This window comes from Phocoena sinus, chromosome 1 (assembly GCF_008692025.1).
Source record: "Phocoena sinus isolate mPhoSin1 chromosome 1, mPhoSin1.pri, whole genome shotgun sequence".
Lineage (NCBI taxonomy): Eukaryota > Metazoa > Chordata > Mammalia > Artiodactyla > Phocoenidae > Phocoena > Phocoena sinus.
Window position 1 is genome coordinate 49,937,336 of NC_045763.1, and position 22,627 is coordinate 49,959,962.

Genomic DNA, 22,627 nt, shown 5'->3' on the forward strand with positions numbered 1-22,627 from the left:
AAAGAAAAAGGAATGAAAAGAACTGAGGACAGTCTCAGAGACCTCTGGGACACCATTAAATGCACCAACATTCAAGTTATAGGGGTCCCAAAAGAAGAAGAGAAAAAGAAAGGGACTGAGAAAATATTTGAAGAGATTACAGTTGAAAACTTCCCTAATAAGGGAAAAGAAATAGTTACTCAAGTCCAGGAAGCACAGAGAGTCCCATACAGGATAAATCCAAGGAGAAACACACCAGGACACATATTAATCAAACTATCAAAAATTAAATACAAAGAAAACATACTAAAAGCAGCAAGGGAAAAACAAGAAATAACACACAAGGGAATCCCGATAAGGTTAACAGCTGATCTTTCAGCAGAAACTCTGCAAGCCTGAAGGGACTGGCAGGACAAATTTAAAGTGATGAAGGAGAAAAACCTACACCCAAGATTACTCTACCCAGCAAGGATCTCATTCAGATTTGATGGAGAAATTAAAATCCTTACAGACAAACAAAAGCTGAGAGAGTTCAGCACCACCAAACCAGCTTTAAAACAAATGCTAAAGGAACTTCTCTAGGCAAGAAACACAAGAGAAGGAAAAGACCTACAATAACAAACCCAAAACAATTAAGAAAATGGGAATAGGAACATACATACCGATAATTACCTTAAAGGTAAATGGATTAAATGCTCCCACCAAGACACAGACTGACTGAATGGATACAAAAACAAGACCCATGTATATACTGTCTACAAGAGAACCACTGCAGACCTAGGGACACATACAGACTGAAACTGAGGGGATGGAAAATGATATTCCATGCAAATGGAAATCAGAAGAAAGCTGGAGTAGCAATTCTCATATCAGACAAAATAGACTTTAGAATAAAGACTATTACAAGAGACAAAGAAGGACGCTACATAATGATCAAGGGATCAATCCAAGAAGAAGATATAACAATTGTAAATACTTATGCACCCAACACAGGAACACCTCAATACATAAGGCAAATACTAACAGCCATAAAAGGGGAAATCGACAGTAACACATTCATAGTAGGAGACTTTAACACCCCACTATCACCAATGGACAGATCATCCAAAATGAAAATAAATAAGGAAACACAAGCTTTAAATGATACATTAAACAAGGTGGACTTAATTGATATTTATAGGACATTCCATCCAAAAACAACAGAATACACCTTTTTCTCAAGTGCTCATGGAACATTCTCCAGGATAGATCATATCTTGTGTCACAAATCAAGCCTTGGTAAATTTAAGAAAATCGAAATTGTATCAAGTATGTTTTCTGACCACAACGCTATGAGACTAGATATCAATTACAGGAAAAGATCTGTAAAAAATACAAACACATGGAGGCTAAACAATACACTACTTAGTAACGAAGTGATCACTGTAGAAATCAAAGAGGAAATCAAAAAATACCTAGAAACAAATGAAAATGGAGACACGATGACCCAAAACCTATGGGATGCAGCAAAAGCAGTTCTGAGAGGGACGTTTATAGCAATACAATCCTACCTTAAGAAACAGGAAATATCTCAAATAAACAACCTAACATTGCACCTAAAGCAATTAGAGAAAGAAGACCAAAAAAACCACCAAAGTTAGCAGAAGGAAAGAAATCATAAAAATCAGATCAGAAATAAATGAAAAAGAAATGAAGGAAACGATAGCAAAGATCAATAAAACTAAAAGCTGGTTCTTTGAGAAGATAAACAAAATTGACAATCCATTAGCCAGACTCATCAAGAAAAAAAGGGAGAAGACTCAAATCAATAGAATTAGAAATGAAAAAGGAGAAGTGACAACTTTCACTGCAGAAATACAAAAACTCATGAGAGATTACTACAAGCAACTCTATGCCAATAAAAATGGACAACCTGGAAGAAATGGACAAATTCTTAGAAATGCACAACCTGCCAAGACTGAATCAGGAAGAAATAGAAAATATGAACAGACCAATCACAAGCACTGAAATTGAGACTGTGATTAAAAATCTTCCAACAAACAAAAGCCCAGGACCAGATGGCTTCACAGGCGAATTCTATCAAACATTTAGAGAAGAGTTAACACCTATACTTTTCAAACTCTTCCAAAATATAGCAGAGGGAGGAACACTCGCTCCCAAGCTCATTCTACAAGGCCACCATCACCCTGATACCAAAACCAGACAAAGATGTCACAAAGAAAGAAAACTACAGGCCAATATCACTGATGAACATAGATGCAAAAATCCTCAACAAAATACTTGCAAACAGAATCCAACAGCACATTAAAAGGATCATACACTATGATCAAGTGGGGTTTATTCCAGGAATACAAGGATTCTTCAATATATGCAAATCAATCAACGTGATACACCATATTAACAAATTGAAGGAGAAAAACCCTATGATCACCTCAATAGATACAGAGAAACCTTTCGACAAAATTCAACACCTATTTATGATAAAAACCCTGCAGAAAGTAGGTGGGCCATATATGACAAATCCACAGCCAACATGGTCCTCAATGGTGAAAAACTGAAACGATTTCCACTCAGATCAGGAACAAGACAAGGTTGCCCACTCTCACCACTCTTATTCAACATAGTTTTGGAAGTTTCAGCCACAGAAATCAGAGAAGAAAAAGAAATAAAAGGAATCCAAATCGGAAAAGAAGAAGTAAAGCTGTCACTGTTTGCAGATGACATGATACTATACATAGAGAATCCCAAAGATGCTACCAGAAAACTACTAGAGCTAATCAATGAATTTGGTAAAGTAGCACGATACAAAATTAATGCACAGAAATCTCTGGCATTCCTATACACTAATGATAAAAAAATCTGAAAATGAAATTAAGAAAACACTCTCATTTACCATCACAACAAAAAGAATAAAATATCTAGGAATAAACCTACCTAAGGAGACAAAAGACCTGTATGCAGAAAATTATAAGACACTGATGAAAGAAATTAAAGATGATACAAACAGATGGAGAGATATACCATGTTCTTGGATTGGAAGAGTCAACATTGTGAAAATGACTCTACTACCCAAAGCAATCTACAGATTTAATGCACTCCATATCAAACTACCACTGGCATTTTTCACAGAACTAGCACACAAAATTTCACAATTTGTATGGAAACACAAAAGACCCCGAATAGCCAAAGCAATCTTGAGAAAGAAACATGGAGCTGGAGGAATCAGGCTCCCTGACTTCAGACTCTACTACAAAGCTACAGTGATCAAGACAGTATGATACTAGCACAAAAACAGATATATAGATCAATGGAACAGGATAGAAAGCCCAGAGATAAACCCACGCACATATGGTCACCTTATCTTTGATAAAGGAGGCAAGAATATACAGTGGAGAAAAGAGAGCCTCTTCAATAAGTGGTGCTGGGAAAAGTGAACAGGTACATATAAAAGTATGAGATTAGAACACTCCCTAACACCATACACAAAAATAAGCTCAAAATGGATTAAAGTTCTAAATGTAAGGCCAGAAACAATCAAACCCTTAGAGGAAAACATAGGCAGAACACTCTATGACATAAATCACAGCAAGATCCTTTTTGACCCACCTCCTAGAGAAATGGAAATAAAAATAAACAAATGGGACCTAATGAAGCTTCAAAGCTTTTGCACAGCAAAGGAAGCCATAAACAAGACCAAAAGACAACCCTCAGAATGGGAGAAAATATTTGTAAATGAAGCAACTGACAAAGGATTAATCTCCAAAATTTACAAGCAGCTCATGCAGCTCAATAACAAAAAAAACAAACAACCCAATCCAAAAATGGGCAGAAGACCTAAACAGACATTTCTCCAGAGAAGATATACAGACTGCCAACAAACACATGAAAGAATGCTCAACATCATTAATCATTAGAGAAATGCAAATCAAAACTACAATGAGGTATCATCTCTTACCAGTCAGAAGGGCCATCATGAAAAAATCTAGAAACAATAAATGCTGGAGAGGGTGTGGAGAAAAGGGAACACTCTTGCACTGCTGTTGGGAATGTAAATTGATACAGCCACTATGGAAATCAGTATGCAGGTTCCTTAAAAAACTACAAATAGAACTACCATGTGACCCAGCAATCCCACTACTGAGCATATATCCTGAGAAAACCATAATGCAAAAAGAGTTATAACCCAAAATGTTCATTGCAGCTCTATTTACAATAGCCAGGAGATGGAAGCAACCTAAGTGTCCATCATTGGATGAATGGATAAAGAAGATGTGGCACATATATATAATGGAATATTACTCAGCCATGAAAAGAAACGAAATTGAGTTGTTTGTAGTGAGGTGGATGGACCTAGAGTCTGTCATACAGAGTGAAGTAAGTCAGAAAGAGAAAAACAAATACCGTATGCTAACACATATATATGGAATCTAAGGAAAAAAAAAATGGTCATGAAGAACCTAGGGGTAAGATGGGAATAAAGACACAGACCTACTAGAGAATGGACTTGAGGATATAGGGAGGGGGAAGGGTAAGCTGTGACAAAGTGAGAGAGTGGTATGGACATATATACACTACCAAACATAAGGTAGATAGCTAGTGGGAAGCAGCCGCATAGCACAGGGAGATCAGCTCGGTGCTTTGTGACCGCCTGGAGGGGTGGGATAGGGAGGGTGGGAGGGAGGGAGACACAAGAGGGAAGAGATATGGGAACATATGTATATGTATAACTATTTCACTTTGTTATAAAGCAGAAACTAGGGCTTCCCTGGTGGCGCAGAGGTTGAGAGTCCGCCTGCTGGAAGTCGTGTCCTGGTCTGGGAAGATCACACATGCCGCAGAGCGGCTGGGCCCGTAAGCCATGGCTGCTGAGCCTGCACGTCCGGAGCCTGTGCTCCGCAATGGGAGAGGCCGCAACAGTGAGAGGCCCGGGTACCGCAAAAAAAAAAGCAGAAACTAACACACCATTGTAAAGGAATATACTGCAATAAAGATGTAAAAAAAAAAAAGAAAAGAAAAGTCAACTACACACACCAATTTATTCACTAAGACTTGCGGACTAGCAGGATTTTACTTTTCAGTCAAATCCTTTGAAAACTGATGGTAATCAAAATAGGTGATTATTTATTCTATGTTTTTAGCAGAATTAGCAGAAAGCAAACTAATACAAAGGATTTCTTTTCTAGTGCTCTTTTTCTAAGCACAAGAAGTAAAGTATTAAAAATAAATGATACAGTAAAAATAATGTCTTGCCTTACGCAGTGTTAGCTTACCTGAGGTATGAGTCTATCCAAGTGCTCAGCTCGATTTCCATGAGAAGGGTGTGTAGATAACCATTCTGGCAACTTGGGAAGACCATGGAGGCTTTCTGCAAATTCCATCTGTTGCCAAAACACTGAACTGGCTCTGACGTCCACACAAGCCTAAAATCAAAATTAATAAAAGCACAAAGTAAGCTTAGTTATGAGGACATTATTTTAAATTTACCTTTATGTCATTACATGTTTTAAAAATATTTTCCATTATCATTTTATTAAAAGTAGAATACGCTCATTGCTTTAAAAACAAACTCAAAAAAAAACTTCATATAAAGATTTTGAAATCTAATCTGCTATTAAACTGTACGAAAGAAATTTTACTCTTCATCTATACCACTAGAATAATTAGGAAAAGACCTCAAATAAATATAAAGAAAAGACAGTTTTGCCCATTTTTGAATCAGGATTTTGTTGTTGTTGAGTTTTAGAAGTTCTCTATATATTCATATATTAATCCCTGATCAGATATATGATTTGCAAATATTTCCTCCCATTCTGTGAGTTGTCTCTTTTTACTCTGTGGATGGTGTCTTTTGATGCAAATCTTTTTCTTTTTTCATGAAGTCCAACTTGTCCATGTTTTCTTCGGTCAACTGCACCTCAGGAGTCACAGCTAAGAAATCATTACCAAAACCGATGTTGTGAAGCTTCTGCCCTATGCTTTTTTCTAACAGCCTTATTGTTTTGGGTCTTACACTCAGGTCCTTAAAAAATTTTGAGTTATTTTCTGTATATGGTGTTATGTAAGGGTCCATATTCTCTCTTTTGTATGTGGATATCCTGCTTTCCCAAGCACTATTTCCTGAAAAGATTGTCCTTTACCTATTTTCCACCCTCGACAAAAAAATGATTTGACCATATGTGTGAGGGTTTATTTCTGGGCTACCTATTCTATTCTATTAGTCTATATGCCTTTCATGCTAATACCACATTGTTTTGATTACTACAAATTTGGAGTTAGTTTTGAAATCAGGACGTGTGAGCCTTCTAAGTTTTGTTCTTTGAAAAAGATTGTTTTGGCTATTCAGGTCCCTTAAGATTGCATATGAACTTTAGGATGGGTTTTGCTATTTCTGCAAAAAAGAAGTCACTGGAATTTTGATAGGGATTACATTGAATTTGTAGATTGTTTTGGGTACTGACATTTTAACAATATTAAGTTTACAATCCATAAACACAGGATGGTTTTCCATTCATTTATGTCTTCTGTAAGTTGTTTCAGAAATGTTTTGTAGTTTTCACCATACGAGCCTGTCACCTCCTTGGTTAATTCCCAAGTCTTTTATTCTTGTGGACGCTACTGTAAATGGAATTATTTTTGTAGTTTCCTTTTCAGATTGTTCACTGTTCATGTATAGAAATACAACTGATTTTTGTGTACTGACTTTATATTCCGCTACTTTGCTAAATTTGTTTGTTAGGTTAAACAACTTTTTTGGTAGTCTTTAGGATTTTCTACATACATGATCATATCATCTCCAAAGAGAGATAATTTTACTTCTTCTTTTAAAATTTGGATGCTTTTTATTTCTTTTTCTTGCTGACTAGAAACTTCCAGTACTTTGTTGAATAGAAGTGAAAGTGCGCATCCTTGCCTTGTTCACTATCTTAAAGGAAAAGCTTTCAGTCTTTGCTGCTGTGGGCTTTTCATATATGGTTTTTATTGCAGTGATGGAGTTTTCTTCTTACCTCCATTTTGTTGCATGTTCCTTACCATGAAAGGGTGCTGAATTTTGCCAAATGCTTTTTCTGTATCAATTAAAATATTCATGTGGCTTTCTTCCTTCATTTTGTTGATACAGCATATCACTTTGATTAATTTTTATATGTTGAACCATTCTTGCATTCCAGGGATAAATCTCTTTTGGCCATAGTGTATAATCCTTTCAATAGGCTGCTGAATTATATTTGCTAGTATTCTGTTGAGAGTTTTTACATCAATGTTCTTAAGGGATATTGGTCAGTAGCTTTCTTTTCTTGTAGTGTCTTTGTCTGGATTTGGTATTAGAATTATACTGGTTTCACAGAATGAGTTAGGAAGTATTCCCTCCTCTTCAGTCTTATGGGAAAGTTTGAGAAGGACTGGTATTAATTCTTCTTTAAATGCTTGGTAGAATTCACCGGTGATGCTGTCAGATCCAGGACTTTGCTCTGCTGGAAGATTTTGATTACTGATTCTCAATCTAATTACTAGTCACCCTTACTACTGCTTTTACTGTGTCCTGTAACTTTTGGTATATTATGTTTTCATTTTCATTCATCTCTCGTATTTATTAACTTCCCTTGGGATTTCTTCTTTGAATTCATTGGTTGTTTAAAAGTATATTGTTTAGTGAAGGCTAAATAATATGCTACTAAACGACCAATGGATCACTGAAGAAATCAAAGAGGAAATAAAAAAATACCTGGAGACAAATGAAAATGAAAACACGATGATCCAAAACCTATGGGACACAGCAAAAGCAGCTCTAAAAGGGAAGTTTATAGTGATACACTCTTACCTCAGGAAACAAGAAAAGTCTCAAATAAACAACCTAACCTTACACCTAAAGAAACTAGAGGAAGAAGAATAAACAAAACCCAAAGTTAATGGAAAAACTGATGAATTCATAAAAGTGCTAACAAAAGATCAAGATGAAAAAAAATTAATTACATGGGATTGAGTGAACTGATGAGGATGATTATAATTTTTGTGACTTTCTGTTTGGAAAAAAAAAAGACTGCCAAACGTTAAAAAAATAAATAAATTTGAATTCTTAAAAAAAAAAAAAAACCCAAAGTTAGTAGAAGGGAAGAAATCATAAACATCAGAGCAGAAATAAATAAAATAGAGACTAAAAATAAAACATAGAAAAGATCAATGAAACTAAGAACTGGTTCTTTGAAAAGATAAACAAAATTGATAAACCTTTAGCCAGACTCATCAAGAAAAAAAGGGAGAGGACTCAAATCAATAAAATTACAAATGAAAAAGGAGAAATTTACAACTGACACCGCAGAAATACAAGGGATCATAAGAGACTAGTACAAGCAACTATATGCCAATAAAATGGACAACCTGGAAGAAATGGACAAATTCTTGGAAAGGTACAACTTTCCAAGACTGAACCAGGAAGAATTAGAAAATATAAACAGACCAATCACAAGTAATGAAATTGAAACTGTAATTAAAGATCTTCCAACAAACAAAAGTGCAGGACCAGATGGCTTCACAGGTGAATTCTAGCAAACATTTACAGAAGAGCTAACACCTATCCTTCTCAAATTCTTCCAAAAAATTGCAGAGGGAGGAGCACTCCTAAGCTCATTCTACAAGGCCACCACACCCTGATACCAAAACCAAAGATATCAAAAAGAAAGAAAATTACAGATGAATATCACTGATGAACATAGACACAAAAATCCTCAACAGAATACTAGCAAACTGAACCCAACAATACATTAAAAGTATCATACACCATGATCAAGTGGGATTTATCCCAGGGATGCAAGGATTTTTCAATATCCACACATCAGTCAATGTGATATGCCACATCAACAAATTGTGGAGAATAAAAACCATATGATCCCAACAGACACATGAAAGAATGCTCAACATCATTAATCATTAGAGAAATGCAAATCAAAACTACAATGAGATACCATCTCACACTGTTCAGAATGGCCATCATCAAAAAATCTACAAATAATAAATGCTGGAGACGGTGTGGAGAAAAGGGAACCCTCTTGCACTGTTGGTGGGAATGTAAATTAATACAGCCACTATGGAGAACAGTATGGAGGTTCCTTAAAAAACTAAAAATAGAACTACCATACGACCCAGCAATCCCACTACTGGGCATATACCCTGAGAAAACCATAATTCAAAAAGAGTCATGTACCAAAATGTTCACTGCAGCTCTATTTACAATAGCCAGGACATGGAAGCAACCGAAGTGTCCATCAACAGATGAATGGATAAAGAAGATGTGGTACACATATATAATGGAATATTACTCAGCCATAAAAAGGAACGAAGTTGGGTCATTTGTAGAGACATGGATGGATCTAGACACTGTCATAGAGAGTGAAGTTAGTCAGAAAGAGAAAAACAAATATCGTGTATTAACGCATAATATATGTGGAACCTAGAAAAATGGTACAGATGAACCGGTTTGCAGGGCAGAAATAGAGACACAGATGTAGAGAACAAACGTATGGACACCAAGGTGGGAAAGCACGGGGGATAGAGGGGGGTGGGGGGATGAATTGCGAGATTGGGATTGACATATATACATAAATATGTATAAAATAGATAACTAATAAGAACCTGCTGTATTAAAATTAAAAAAAACAATAAGTGAAATAAACCAGTCACAGAAGGACAAATACTACACAATTCCACTTATATGAATGAGGTATTTAAAACAGTCAAACTCACAGAAGCAGAGGGTAGATGGTGGTTGCCAGGAGCTAGGGGTAAGGAGAAATGGGAAGTTGCTATTCAACAGGCATAAATTTTCAGTTATGCAAGATAAATAAATTCTACAGATCTGCTGTACAACATCATGGCTATAGTTAACAGTAATGTATTATATACTTAAAAATTTGTTAGGAGGGTAGAGCTCATGTTAAATGTTCTTACCACAATAAAAAAAGAAAAAGAAGTGATAATTATAGATCAAAATACAATTATTTTAAAAATAAATATTTAGCCCATCACAAGCATAACTCGCTTGCCTCAGTAAAAATTATGGTAAAGTAAGGAATTTGTGTTTATCAAGTGTCTGTAAGTACATAAAGATAGAAAGAATGAGACTTTCTAGACAACATTTCCTTTTTAAAAGAGAACTAGTAATGGCCACAGCTGTTCAAAGGAAACATAAAATATGTTTTAGTAAAATACATTGGTCCTGGAATACTTTTTGAGACATTATGCTGGGGTAAGGGGAAGAGACTGGGTGTTAGAACCAGAAAGACTGGGTTCAAAATACCAGTTATTTATTTTATTTAAATAATAATCACTTACATGATACTGTGTTACAGATATTAATTCATTATATTAACTCATCTAATCGTAACAACCTCATGCAGTAAATCCTATAATTATGCTCATTTTATAGATCAAAGAAACCAAGGCCCACAGAGGTCAAATAATTTGCTAAGGTAACACAGCCAGTAAGTGACAGAGCTACAATTTGAACCCAAGGAGACCGATTCCAGAGTGTGTGAACTTGGACCAATAATTTAGTCTGCAGGAGTCTCAAATTTATCTGTAAAAATGAAATTAAAGCAGTGGATCATTGGGATTAAATGTGGTAACTCTTGTAAAGTACCAAGCCCAGAATCCAGAACATAGTAGACACTATTTTTACTCTTCTTTTCCCCTGGTGAGCAACCACAGGCCTATGGTTGTTGCAGGATCCTCAATACTATCATAAGTGATTATGTCATGAATTTACCACTAAAGAAGGATTTAGTTTATTTAGCCTATAATATCAATATGCAAGAATGTGCATTAGGGGATATATTAATTGACAAGTTGCTACTATTCAACTAAAAACTCATATTCATAAGAGTACAATAGTATAAGAGCTATTCTTATAATCTGAACACTTCCCAAGGTCAAAACAATATTAGAGAGAAATATATGATTAGACCTAGACCTAGTACACCCTACCTGTAGCCAAAATTTTCATTAGAAGTACAAAGAAGAAAAGTGTCTCTGAATTGTGCTCTCTCTATTCACCTAGACTCTCCAACCAAACTCACGCCAGCCATGACCCTCTCCAAGAGGTAAATTCTGACACTAGCAGTTCTGAATTTATTTTGGAATGGCATTAACACCCTACACTTGTCCCAGTCATTCTGGCATTCTCTCCTCTATTCCATGTAGACATGTGGTAAATAAAATAGCCATCTGAAATAATACTACAGAGGACTGTGGGAGAAGGGTAACTGGACTCCTAGATGTAGAAGAATACTCTGAGGCTATTTTAAAATTAGACTTAAAGGAACTAAAACAGATAGAGAAATGGTCATCTTAGGGGCAATACTGCAGATGGCCAAAATTGTTCCTAGCAGGTTAAAGTATGATAAAAAGTTCCATTTCAGAAACAGAAGGGGAAAACTTTACTATATGTGAGCCCTTTGACAAGTTACTTGCTTTCTCTATCCCGCAGTTTCATACGTAAAAACGAACCTATACTTCACAGGGTTGCTATGAAGATTAAAAGAGTTAGCACATTTAAAACACTCAGAACATGTGCAGCACATAAAGAAATGATAACTATTATCATTGTTGTCAAAATCATCATCAGTGTTATCAGCACTACTGTTATCACTGTCATCATCATCTACCAGGGAACTAGTTTATTTCAGTCTCTCACTTTAACAGGTTCATTTTCCCAATACTGCTGATAGATGAGATTGCCTGTTACAGCTCACTTTACTTAATAACCCACTTCTTGTCTAAACAATATTTTTCTAGTCAATAATTTAAAAAAGCTCTTTTCCAACTAAATGTGATATAGTCTTGGGATGGTTACAGCTAAACCATCCTCAATATATGCCAATCTCTCTTATTTAAAAAGAAAGAAAAAACTTAGACTTATCAAAACTATTTTATGTACCCTAACAAAGAGGAAAAATGAGACTGCCATTATTTTATAATTCATTTCATTTTAAAATTTTCCACATCTTTTGATTTCCAACATGTCAGTTCATCATCAACATAATTTTAATAAATTTCATGTATTTATTTTTTTCTCTATCCTGAAGTTTTATCATAAGATTCAATACTAGTGCTGAAATCACAGCAACTAAAAAAATTAAACACAAAAGCTTGTCTCATTGCTCTAGGTGGAACAATTAGGTTCAAAATGAGATGTAATGCATAATATTTGCATTATGAAAGTTTACTTCATAACACACCTAGTAAGTGAAATGTTCTCATTTATTATTTTTTCTTTCTTAAATGAATCACTGAAAAAGAACCTAAGATATTAACCCAAATAGAACGCAAAGATAGTTTGCTATGAAGAAGGCTCAGATTACTAACCTGGAAAACTCGGAGACCTGAATTCTAGCCCTGGCTTTTGCTACTAACTAGCTGTATGTTATCAGACAAATCACTGCAACTCTTTGGAACCTAATTTCCTAATCTGTAAAAGGAGAAGGTGGATCAGATGATCTCCAATTTTCCTTCCTGCTCTAAAAGTCTGTGATTCTATAACCTATTATTTTACAGAAAATTTAGAATTTAGAATTTTCTCTTATTCCTATGATGAAAGTAGATTTTGCTTATTACCTATTTCTCTCACTAGATGGTGCTACCTGCATAGTTATTCAGGTTACTTGAAGAAATAACCCAGCTATGTATCTCAACAGGGGCACTTACAAGCTTTTGGGGCTAGACTCCTATAAATTCCATATGGAAATTCCCAAAGAAAGAGCTATAACCTTACAGTGAAGTCCACTATTTGGGGATTTACACTCCCATCCACCAAAGTAACTAGTACTGGACCTGTCCTCCCAAAATGAATAACTATAAAATGGAATGAATCTAAAAGGCACATGTTTTCAAGTACTAGACAACAGGCAGGACAAGACTATGATCCTTGAGAGAAGAGAAAAACATGAGTGATTCTGAGATTTACCCCTGTTCTCTGCCTGGGGGCAGTTTCCTGACCACACCACAGGGAGGTAGAACCCAAGCAGAGAATGGTGAGCTTGACTGAGCTAAGGTATTAGAAGACAGGAGTTTAAAGCTGCAGAAGTTGCAGGAATCTGTGGGGCAAGCTGTCAGAAAGAGCTTGCCCCAGAAACTGGTGTGGAGTTTACTTGGAGATTCCTTAAACTGGATTTCATCAAAATTAAAAATGCTTGCTCTACAAAAAAAAAAAAAAAAAAAAAAAATCCGTTAAGAAAAGATGACCCGCAGATGAAGAAAAACAATTTTCAAATCACATATCCAACAAACGACTGTATCCAGAATATGTAAAGAACACTCTAAAGTCAATAGTAAGAAAACAATCAGACTAAATCTTTTATAACTAGAAACTAATAATGTCTAAACTTAATGAGTCAAGAAATTACAAAATAAACTCATTATGTAGAAATATAGAGGTAAATAGCAAAAAGAAGTTAAGGTGATTTTCATCTCTGGGGTATAAGGCAGGGGGCAGTGAAGGCTGTTATTTCCCATTATGAGTTTATAATACTAAATTACTTTCCATGCTATAATGAAATGTGGGCTACACAAATAGATACATATATTTTTTTAAAGGGGAGTATGGTTAATAGTATCAAATGCTACTAAGGAGAAGAACATGATAAATATGGCAAAGTAAGCATGGGATACAACAATATACAGGTAGACAAGCAGACCTTGAGAAATGTAACTGTGGTAGAGGGATAGCAAACTGGAGCATGGATTTTGAAATCAAACACACTCAAGTTTTAATCATGGCTTTACCATTTTGTACCTGAGAACAAGAAAGTAACAATATCTGGGCTTCAGTTCCTTTATCTATACAACAGAGGTAATGATAACAACTACTTCATGGAGTTACTGTAAGGCTTAAATTAGGCAATGCATATAAAATACTAAGCAAAGTACTGGAACATAGTAAGTATTAAATGGAAGATGACGGTGTTATTATCTAAAAAGGTGACAGAGTAAGCAGTAGTATAAATATAATATTTGAGGTTTTCATACTATTTCTCCCTTTGGCAGGAAAGAAATACTTGTATTCAGAGATTGCATTTTTATATCCTAAGTGCTCCATAAGAAAGATGTTATCTTATCAATATAAGATAACATCTTATATTGAAGATGTTGAATTGAATATATATATTCATGACTTTACATCTGTAGCAATATCATATTCTCCTCTGAACTAAATAAACCGTAATACCAAAAGGTGACTAGTCCATAACACAATATTTAGTGTGCTTTAGAACATAATAAGATCATAGTTTCATCAAGATATACTCTTAAAAAATATATGGCTTGCATTTATAAATAATCACAGGAATATCAATACTTCTTTAATAACTTCCCTAATTTCATTCCTCTTTTTTTAAATAAAACAGGAAATTTACCAAGTCACCTCAAAACACAAAACAGGCATTTGATTACTCAAAGTTGTAATTTCCAAATCTGCCTGGATATCAGAATCACTTGGCAGCTCCTAAACATTTTCAGATTCAGACCTTCATCATTTAGCTACTGAATCAGAACTGCCAACGGGGAGCCTAGAATATGTATTTTTAAAATCTACTAATCAAAACGTAATAAAAGGCCATCTGCAAAAGAAGAAATAAAGGAGCCAATGAAAACGAAGCATTATGTTCAACCTGACTGCTAAGCAAGAAAATTTAAGTCTTAAAAGCAATGAGATTTCATTTTTTGTCCAAATTAACAAAAAGAGATTGAAAACAGTACTGAAGTGGGTATTAAAAAAAGGCATCCTGAGTTGTCACTGGTAAGATTTGCTATTAACATTTTGAAGTAATTGGGAGTATCTTTTAAAATAAAAATTGAAATGCCAGTAATCCCACCCTATAGCTAGCTATTAAAGCCCAAGGAGCAGAAGGATATGCGTATAAGGTTGATGATTTCAGAATTATTTGCAATAAAAACAACAACCAAAAAAAAAAAGACCAATAAATAACCCAAAAGTTCATTAATAGATACCTAATTAAATGAGTTATCCAAATTACAGAATATTAGGTAGCTATTCAAAAGACTAAGTTAGGGACTTCCTCTCCTGACAGTGATGGAGTCAAGTAGCTTATTATAGCAGACTGACGTTCCTGTCAGAAAAGATTAGAAAATCTGGATATAATATTTGTTCAAAGGTATTGAAGAGTTACCAAGTCAACCAAGACTAGAGAAGACAAAATCCCAGAAAGAAGGAAAACTCACTGAGGTGAGTCTGATCTTCTGTTTCACAATGCCATCCAGCAAATCTATTCAATTTTAAGCAGTGAAGAGCAAGAAACTGAGAATACAAGCAGAAATCAAATGAAATCCAAGCAGAAGCAGAAGGAGGTGACTAAGAGCTTTTGACTGTCTATCAGGGTTAGAGAGCCAAAATTTAGAAGTCCAGATTGACAAGGCAGCCAAATTTGAGAAGTCAATATTTGAAAGTATGGAGACAGAGACACTTGACGCCAGTTCACCAAAGTAGCTGCACAGGGCACTTTTTAAAACAAAAAGTAGATGAAAAACTAAGTAAAGATTTCAACTGTCTTATGGCACCATGAGAACAAAAACTGAAGTTCAGGAACCACTACAGAGAAGGAACTCAGTATATACTCCAAGCCTTCAATAGGCTTTGCTAGACAGTAATACCCTTATGAATGACGGTGAACTAGAGGTAAATTGAAACTTATAAAGACTCAGCTCAGGCTCTGACTGACTGAAGTGATCTGCTCTGTTCTAGTTGTCCACCAGACTACAAGGAGAATCCCCAATGACAGAAGAAATCACCACTCAGAGTCAACAGCACTGTTTATATAAAATGCCCAGTATTTAATAAAAAATAAGCAAGCATTAATTTCCAAAATACACAAACAGCTTATACAGCTCAATATCACAAAAACACACAACCCAACCAAAAAATGGGCAGAAGATCTAAATTGACATTTCTCCAAAGAAGACATACAGATGGCCAAAATGCACGTGAAAAGAAGCTCAACATTGCTAATTATTAGAGAAATGCAAATCAAAACCACAATAAGGTACCACCTCACACTGGTCAGAATGTCCATCATCAAAAATTCCACAAATAATAAATGCTGGAGAGGGTATGGAGAAAAGGGAACCCTCCTACACTGTTGGTGGGAATGTAAAGTGGTGCAGTCACTATGGAGAACAGTATGGAGGTTCCTTTAAAACTAAAAAAAGAGTTACTATATGATTCAACAATCCCACTCCTGGGCATATATCCAGAGATAACTATAATTTGAAAAGATACATGCACCCCAATGTTCATAGCAGCACTATTTACAATAGCCAAGACATCGAAGCAACCTAAATGCCCACCAGCAGATGAATGGATAAAGAAGATGTGGTGTATACACACACACACACACACACACACACACACACACACACACACGAATATTACTCAGCCATAAAAAAAAATGAAATAATGCCATTTGCAGCAACATGGATGGACCTATAGATTATCATACTCAGTGAAGTCAGACCAAGAAAGACAAATATCATAGGATATCACTTATATATGGAATCTAAAAAAAATGATACAAATGAACTTATTTACAAAACAGAAACAGACTCACTGACACAAACTTATGGTTACCAAAGGGGAGGGGGAGGGATAAATTAGGGATTTGGGATTAACAGACACACATTACTATACATATAATAGATAAGCAACAAGGATCTACTGTATAGCACAGGGAACTATACTCAGTATCTTGTAATAACTTATAATGGAAAAGAATCTGAAAAAGAATACACATATTCCATAAATATACTTCATTAGAAAAAGACAATATAAAGTCATAATTTAAAAAAAATAAGCAAGCATACCAAGAACAAGACCAAAGGCAAAAACACACAACAGAAACAGATTCAGAGATAATAAAAATAAGTTAACAAACATGAATGTTTAAAGAAAATTGTGATTAACACATTCAAGAAAACATAAAGAAAATTATGACAAAATGGAGACTTTTACCAGATAATTGAAATTTATAAAAGAGAATCAAATTAAAACTCTAGGTGGAAAAATATAACTGAAATTTAAAACTCAAAAATGAGTTTAATGGCAGAATGAACACAGCTGAAAATAAGATCAGTGAACCACAAGACAGGAGTGGAAAACATACATTCTGAAATGTAGAGAGATAAGGACAGAAAATTAAAAAAAAAATTTGAGAGACAAATGAGAGTATAAAAATCCCAAAGCTACAGGGGAAAAGAGAAAAATATTGCTAAAACAATATGTTAAAAAATAATGCCTGAGAATTTCCCAAACTAGTGAAACATTATAAGCCACAGCAAGCACAATAAATACAAAGAAAAGCACACCTAGACACACAAACGATAAAAAAGCAAAGACAAACAGAGAATTTTAGCAGTCATGGAAGAAAAAGACCCACTGCCTTCAAAGGAACAGAAAAAGACTGACAGCTGAAACCTGAACAGGAACAATAAGCTAGAGAAAATCGAAATGTCATCATTAACATACTCTAAGAAAATAACTGCCAATTAAAAATTTTATGCCCTGCAAAAATATTATTTTAGGAAAGGTGAAATTTTGACTAACGCAAGAAAAGGGAAGCAAACATGTGAACCTTCCAGCAGATAACAATTATAAAAACGTGATTTAAAATAACTATTTAAAGATAATGGAAACTGTACAAAAACAGAAGCCATAAGAGAATTTAATCTTGAAAAACTTCAACAGAAGAGATAAGACAAGAATTCTTGCTTTCTGGCCTGAAGGTGTTGCCCAGCTTCCACTGACAAAGCTACAGAAAATGGCAACAGGCTCATCAGCCAAAGTGCCAGAGATCATAGTTCAGGGATGTTAAAGCAGTGAGAAACCTAAAGGAGGAATTCTGACAATGAGGGAACTACAAAAGGAATGAGAAACTCTGTGTCAACTCCACCCAAATCCCTGACTGGCATCTAAATTACATTTAAGGCAGGGAGATACAAGGAGGGTGGGTGGGAGTTGTAGAAAAGCAAGCAAAGACCAGACACAAAGGGACTCTTGAAAAATAAAACTGTGGGGGCAAAAATCTGTAAGTCTGCTGCCTTTTATCTTTCTTTCTTTCTTTCTTTCTTTTTTTTAAACTCAGTGTACTCCTCAACCATGAGCAATTAGGATGACAAAAAGCTGAAGCCTTATGGGCTTCAAGTCATTAACAAAACTGGAAGCGAGGGCTTCCCTGGTGGCGCAGTGGTTGAGTGTCCACCTGACAATGCAGGGGAAACGGGTTCATGGAGCAGCTGGGCCCGTGAACCATGGCCGCTGAGCCTGCACGTCTGGAGCTTGTGCTCCACAACGGGAGAGGCCGCAGCAGTGAGAGGTCCGCATACCACAAAAAAAAAAACAAAAACTGGAAGCGAGTAGCACAAATAGAAATTAAGAGGAAATCCTCAGAATCAAGAAAACAACATGAAGGGTGAACTACATCTTGGCTTAAATTCACGATGACTGACAAATACACTATTGCAAAGCTTGTACATTTTGCCAGAAATTACTCACTATCAACCTGAAGTAGAGAGAGGGCAGACAGCAGAAGCAAGAAGAACTACAATCCTGCAGCCTGTGGAACAAAAACCACATTCACAGAAAGACAGACAAGATGAAAAGGTAGATGGCTATGTACCAGATGAAGGAACAAGATAAAACCCCAGAAAATCAACTAAATGAAGTGGAGATAGGCAATCTTCCAGAAAAAGAATTCAGAATAATGATAGTGAAGATGACCCAGGACCTCAGAAAAAGAACAGAGACAAAGATCGAGAAGATGCAAGAAATGTTTAACAAAGACCTAGAAGAATTAAAGAACAAACAGAGATGAACAATACAATAACTGAAATGAAAAATACACTAGAAGGAATCAATAGCAGAATAACTGAGGCAGAAGAAGGGATAAGTGACATGGAAGACAGAATGGTGGAATTCACTGCTGCGGAACAGAATAAACAAAAAAGAAAGAAAAGAAATGAAGACAGCCTAAGAGACCTCTGGGACAACATTAAATGCAACAACATTCGCATTATAGGGGTCCCAGAAGGAGAAGAGAGAGAGAAAGGACCCGAGAAAATATCTGAAGAGATTATAGTCGAAAACTTCCGCAACATGGGAAAGGAAATAGCCACCCAAGTCCAGGAAGTGCAGTGAGTCACATACAGGATAAACCCTAGGTGAAACACGCTGGGACACATAGCAATCAAATTGGCAAAAATTAAAGACAAAGAAAAATTATTGAAAGCAGCAAGGGAAAAACGACAAATAACATACAAGGGAACTCCCATAAGGTTAACAGCTGATTTCTCAGCAGAAACTCTACAAGCCAGAAGGGAGTGGCATGATATACTTAAAGTAATGAAAGGGAAGAACCTATAACCAAGATTACTCTACCCAACAAGGATCTCACTCTGATTCGATGGAGAAATCAAAAGCTTTACAGACAAGCAAAAGCTAAGAGAATTCAGCACCACCGAACCAGCTCTACAACAAATGCAAAAGGAACTTCTCTAAGTGGGAAACACAAGACAAGAAAAGGACCTACAAAAACAAACCCAAAACAATTAAGAAAATAGTCACAGGAACATACATACCAACAATTACCTTAAATGTGAACGGATTAAATGAACCAACCAAAAGACACAGGCTCACTGAATGCATACAAAAACAAGACCCCTATATATGCTGTGTACAAGAGACCCACTTCAGACCCAGGGACACATACAGACTGAAAATGAGGGGATGGAAAAAGATATTCCATGCAAATGGAAATCAAAAGAAAGCAGGAGTAGCAATATTCATATCAGATAAAATAGACTTTAAAATAAAGAATGTTACAAGAGACAAGGAAGGACACTACATAATGATCAAGGGATCAATCCAAGAAGAAGATATAACAATTATAAATATATATGCACCCAACATAGGAGCACCTCAATACATAAAGCAACTGCTAACAGCTGTAAAAGAGGAAATCGACAGTAACACAGTAAGAGTGGGGGACGGTAACACCTCACTTACACCAATGGACAGATCATCCAAAGTGAAAATAAATACGGAAACAGTAGCTTTAAATGACACAATAGACCACATAGATTTAAGCGATATTTATAGGACATTCCATCCAAAAACAGCAGATTACACTTTCTTCTCAAGTGCGCACAGACATTCTCCAGGATAGATTACATCTTGGGTCACAAATCAAGCCTCAGTAAATTTAACAAAATTGAAATCATATCAAGCATCTTTTCTAACCACAATGCTATGAGATTAGAAATCAATTACAGGGGAAAAAATGTAAAAAACACAAACACATGGAGGCTAAACAATATGTTACTAAATAACCAAGAGATCACTGAGGAAATCAAGGAGGAAATCAAAAAATACCTAGAGACAGATGACAATGAAAACACGATGATCCAAAACCTATGGGATGCAGGAAAAGCAGCTCTAAGAGGGAAGTTTACAGCTATACAAGCCTACCTCAAGAAACAAGAAAAATCTCAAGTAAACAATCTAACCTTACACCTAAAGGAACTAGAGAAAGAAGAACAAACAAAACCCAAAGTTAGCAGAAGGAAAGAAATCATAAAGATCAGAGCAGAAATAAATGAAATAGAAACAAAGAAAATAGTGGCAAAGATCAATAAAACTAAAAGCTGGTTCCTTGAGAAGATAAATAAAATTGCCAGACTCATCAAGAAAATTAGCCAGACTCATCAAGAAAAAGAGGGAGAGGACTCAAATCAATAAAATTAGAAATGAAAAAGGAGAACTTAACAACAGACACCGCAGAAATACAAAGCATCCTAAGAGACTACTACAAGCAACTCTATGCCAATAAAATGGACAAACTGGAAGAAATTGACAAATTCTTAGAAAGGTATAACCTTCCAAGACTGAAGCAGGAAGAAATAGAAAATATGAACAGACCAATCACAAGTAATGAAATTGAAACTGTGATTAAAAATCTTCCAACAAACAAAAGTCCAGGACCAGATGGCTTCACAGGTGAATTCTATCAAACATTTACAGAAGAACTAACACCCATCCTTCTAAAACTCTTTCAAAAAATCACAGAGGAAGGAACACTCCCAAACACATTCTATGAGGCCACCATCACCCTGATACCAAAACAAGACAAAGATACTACAAAAAAGGAAAATTACAGGCCAATATCACTGATGAACATAGATGCAAAACTCCTCAACAAAATACTAGCAAGCAGAATCCAACAACACATTTAAAGGATCACATACCATGATCAAGTGGGATTTATCCCACGGATGCAAGGATTCTTCAATATACACAAATCAATCAATGTGATACACCATATTAACAACTGAAGAATAAAAACCATACGATCATCTCAATAGATTCAGAAAAAGCTTTTGACAAAATTCAACACCCATTTATGATAAAAACTCTCCAGAAAGTGGGCATAGAGGGAACCTACCTCAACATAATAAAGGCCATATATGACAAACCCACAGCAAACATCATTCTCAACGGTGAAAGACTGAAAGCATTTCATCTAAGATCAGGAACAAGACATGGATGTCCACTCTCACTGCTATTATTCAACATAGTTTTGGAAGTCTTAGTCTCAGCAATCAGAGAAGAAAAAGAAATAAAAGGAATACAAATTGGAAAAGAAGAAGTAAAACGATCACTGTTTGCAGATGACACGATACTATACACAGAGAATCCTAAAAATGCCACCAGAAAACTACTAGAGCTAATCAATGAATTTGGTAAAGTTGCAGGATACAAAATTAATGCACAGAAATCTCTTGCATTCCTATATACTAATGATGAAAAATGTGAAACAGAAATTAAGGAAACACTCCCATTTACCACTGCAACAAAAAGAATAAAATACCTAGGAATAAACCTACCTAGGGAGACAAAAGACCTGTATGCAGAAAACTATAAGACACTGATGAAAGAAATTAAAGATGATATCAACAGATGGAGAGATATACCATGTTCTTGGACTGGAAGAATCAATATTGTGAAAATGACTATACTACCCAAAGCATTCTACAGATTCAATGCAATCCCTATCAAATTACCAATGGCATTTTTTTACGGAACTAGAAAAAGAAAATCTTAAAATTTGTATGGAGACACAAAAGACCCCAAATAGCCCAAGCATTCTTGAGGGAAAAAAATGGAGCTGAAGGAATCAGACTCCCTGACTTCAGACTATAATACAAAGCTACAGGAATCAAGACAATATGGTACTGGCACAAAAATAGAAACACAGATCAATGGAACAAGATAGAAAGCCCAGAGGTAAACCCACGCACCTATGGTCAACTAATCTATGACAAAGGAGGCAAGGATATACAATGGAGAAAAGAAAGTCTCTTCAATAAGTGGTGCTGGGAAAATTGGACAGCTACATGTAAAGGAATGAAATTAGAACACTCCCTAACACCATACACAGAAATAAACTCAAAATGGATTACGGACCTAAATGTAAGACTGGACACTATAAAACTCTTAGAGGAAAACAAAGGAAGAACACTCTGACATAAATTACAGCAAGATCTTTTTTGATCCACCTCCTAGAGTAATAGAAATAAAAATAAATGAATGGGACCTAAT

General features: G+C 35.5%; 1 protein-coding gene across 7 annotated transcripts in view; it reads right to left on the bottom strand.

Moving 5' to 3' along the window:
* The window catches only part of OMA1 (OMA1 zinc metallopeptidase), a 71,403-nt gene that overhangs the window by 22,015 nt on the left and 26,761 nt on the right, over positions 1–22,627 (bottom strand). For all 7 annotated transcript variants that reach the window (XR_004346826.1, XM_032612313.1, XM_032612293.1 and 4 more), the window contains one exon: positions 5,250–5,399. Coding sequence is in view for 6 of the 7 variants with exons in the window: in XM_032612313.1 (XP_032468204.1) it covers positions 5,250–5,399 (150 nt within the window). In the remaining variant the exon portion in view is untranslated. The remainder of the gene's footprint in view (positions 1–5,249; positions 5,400–22,627) is intronic.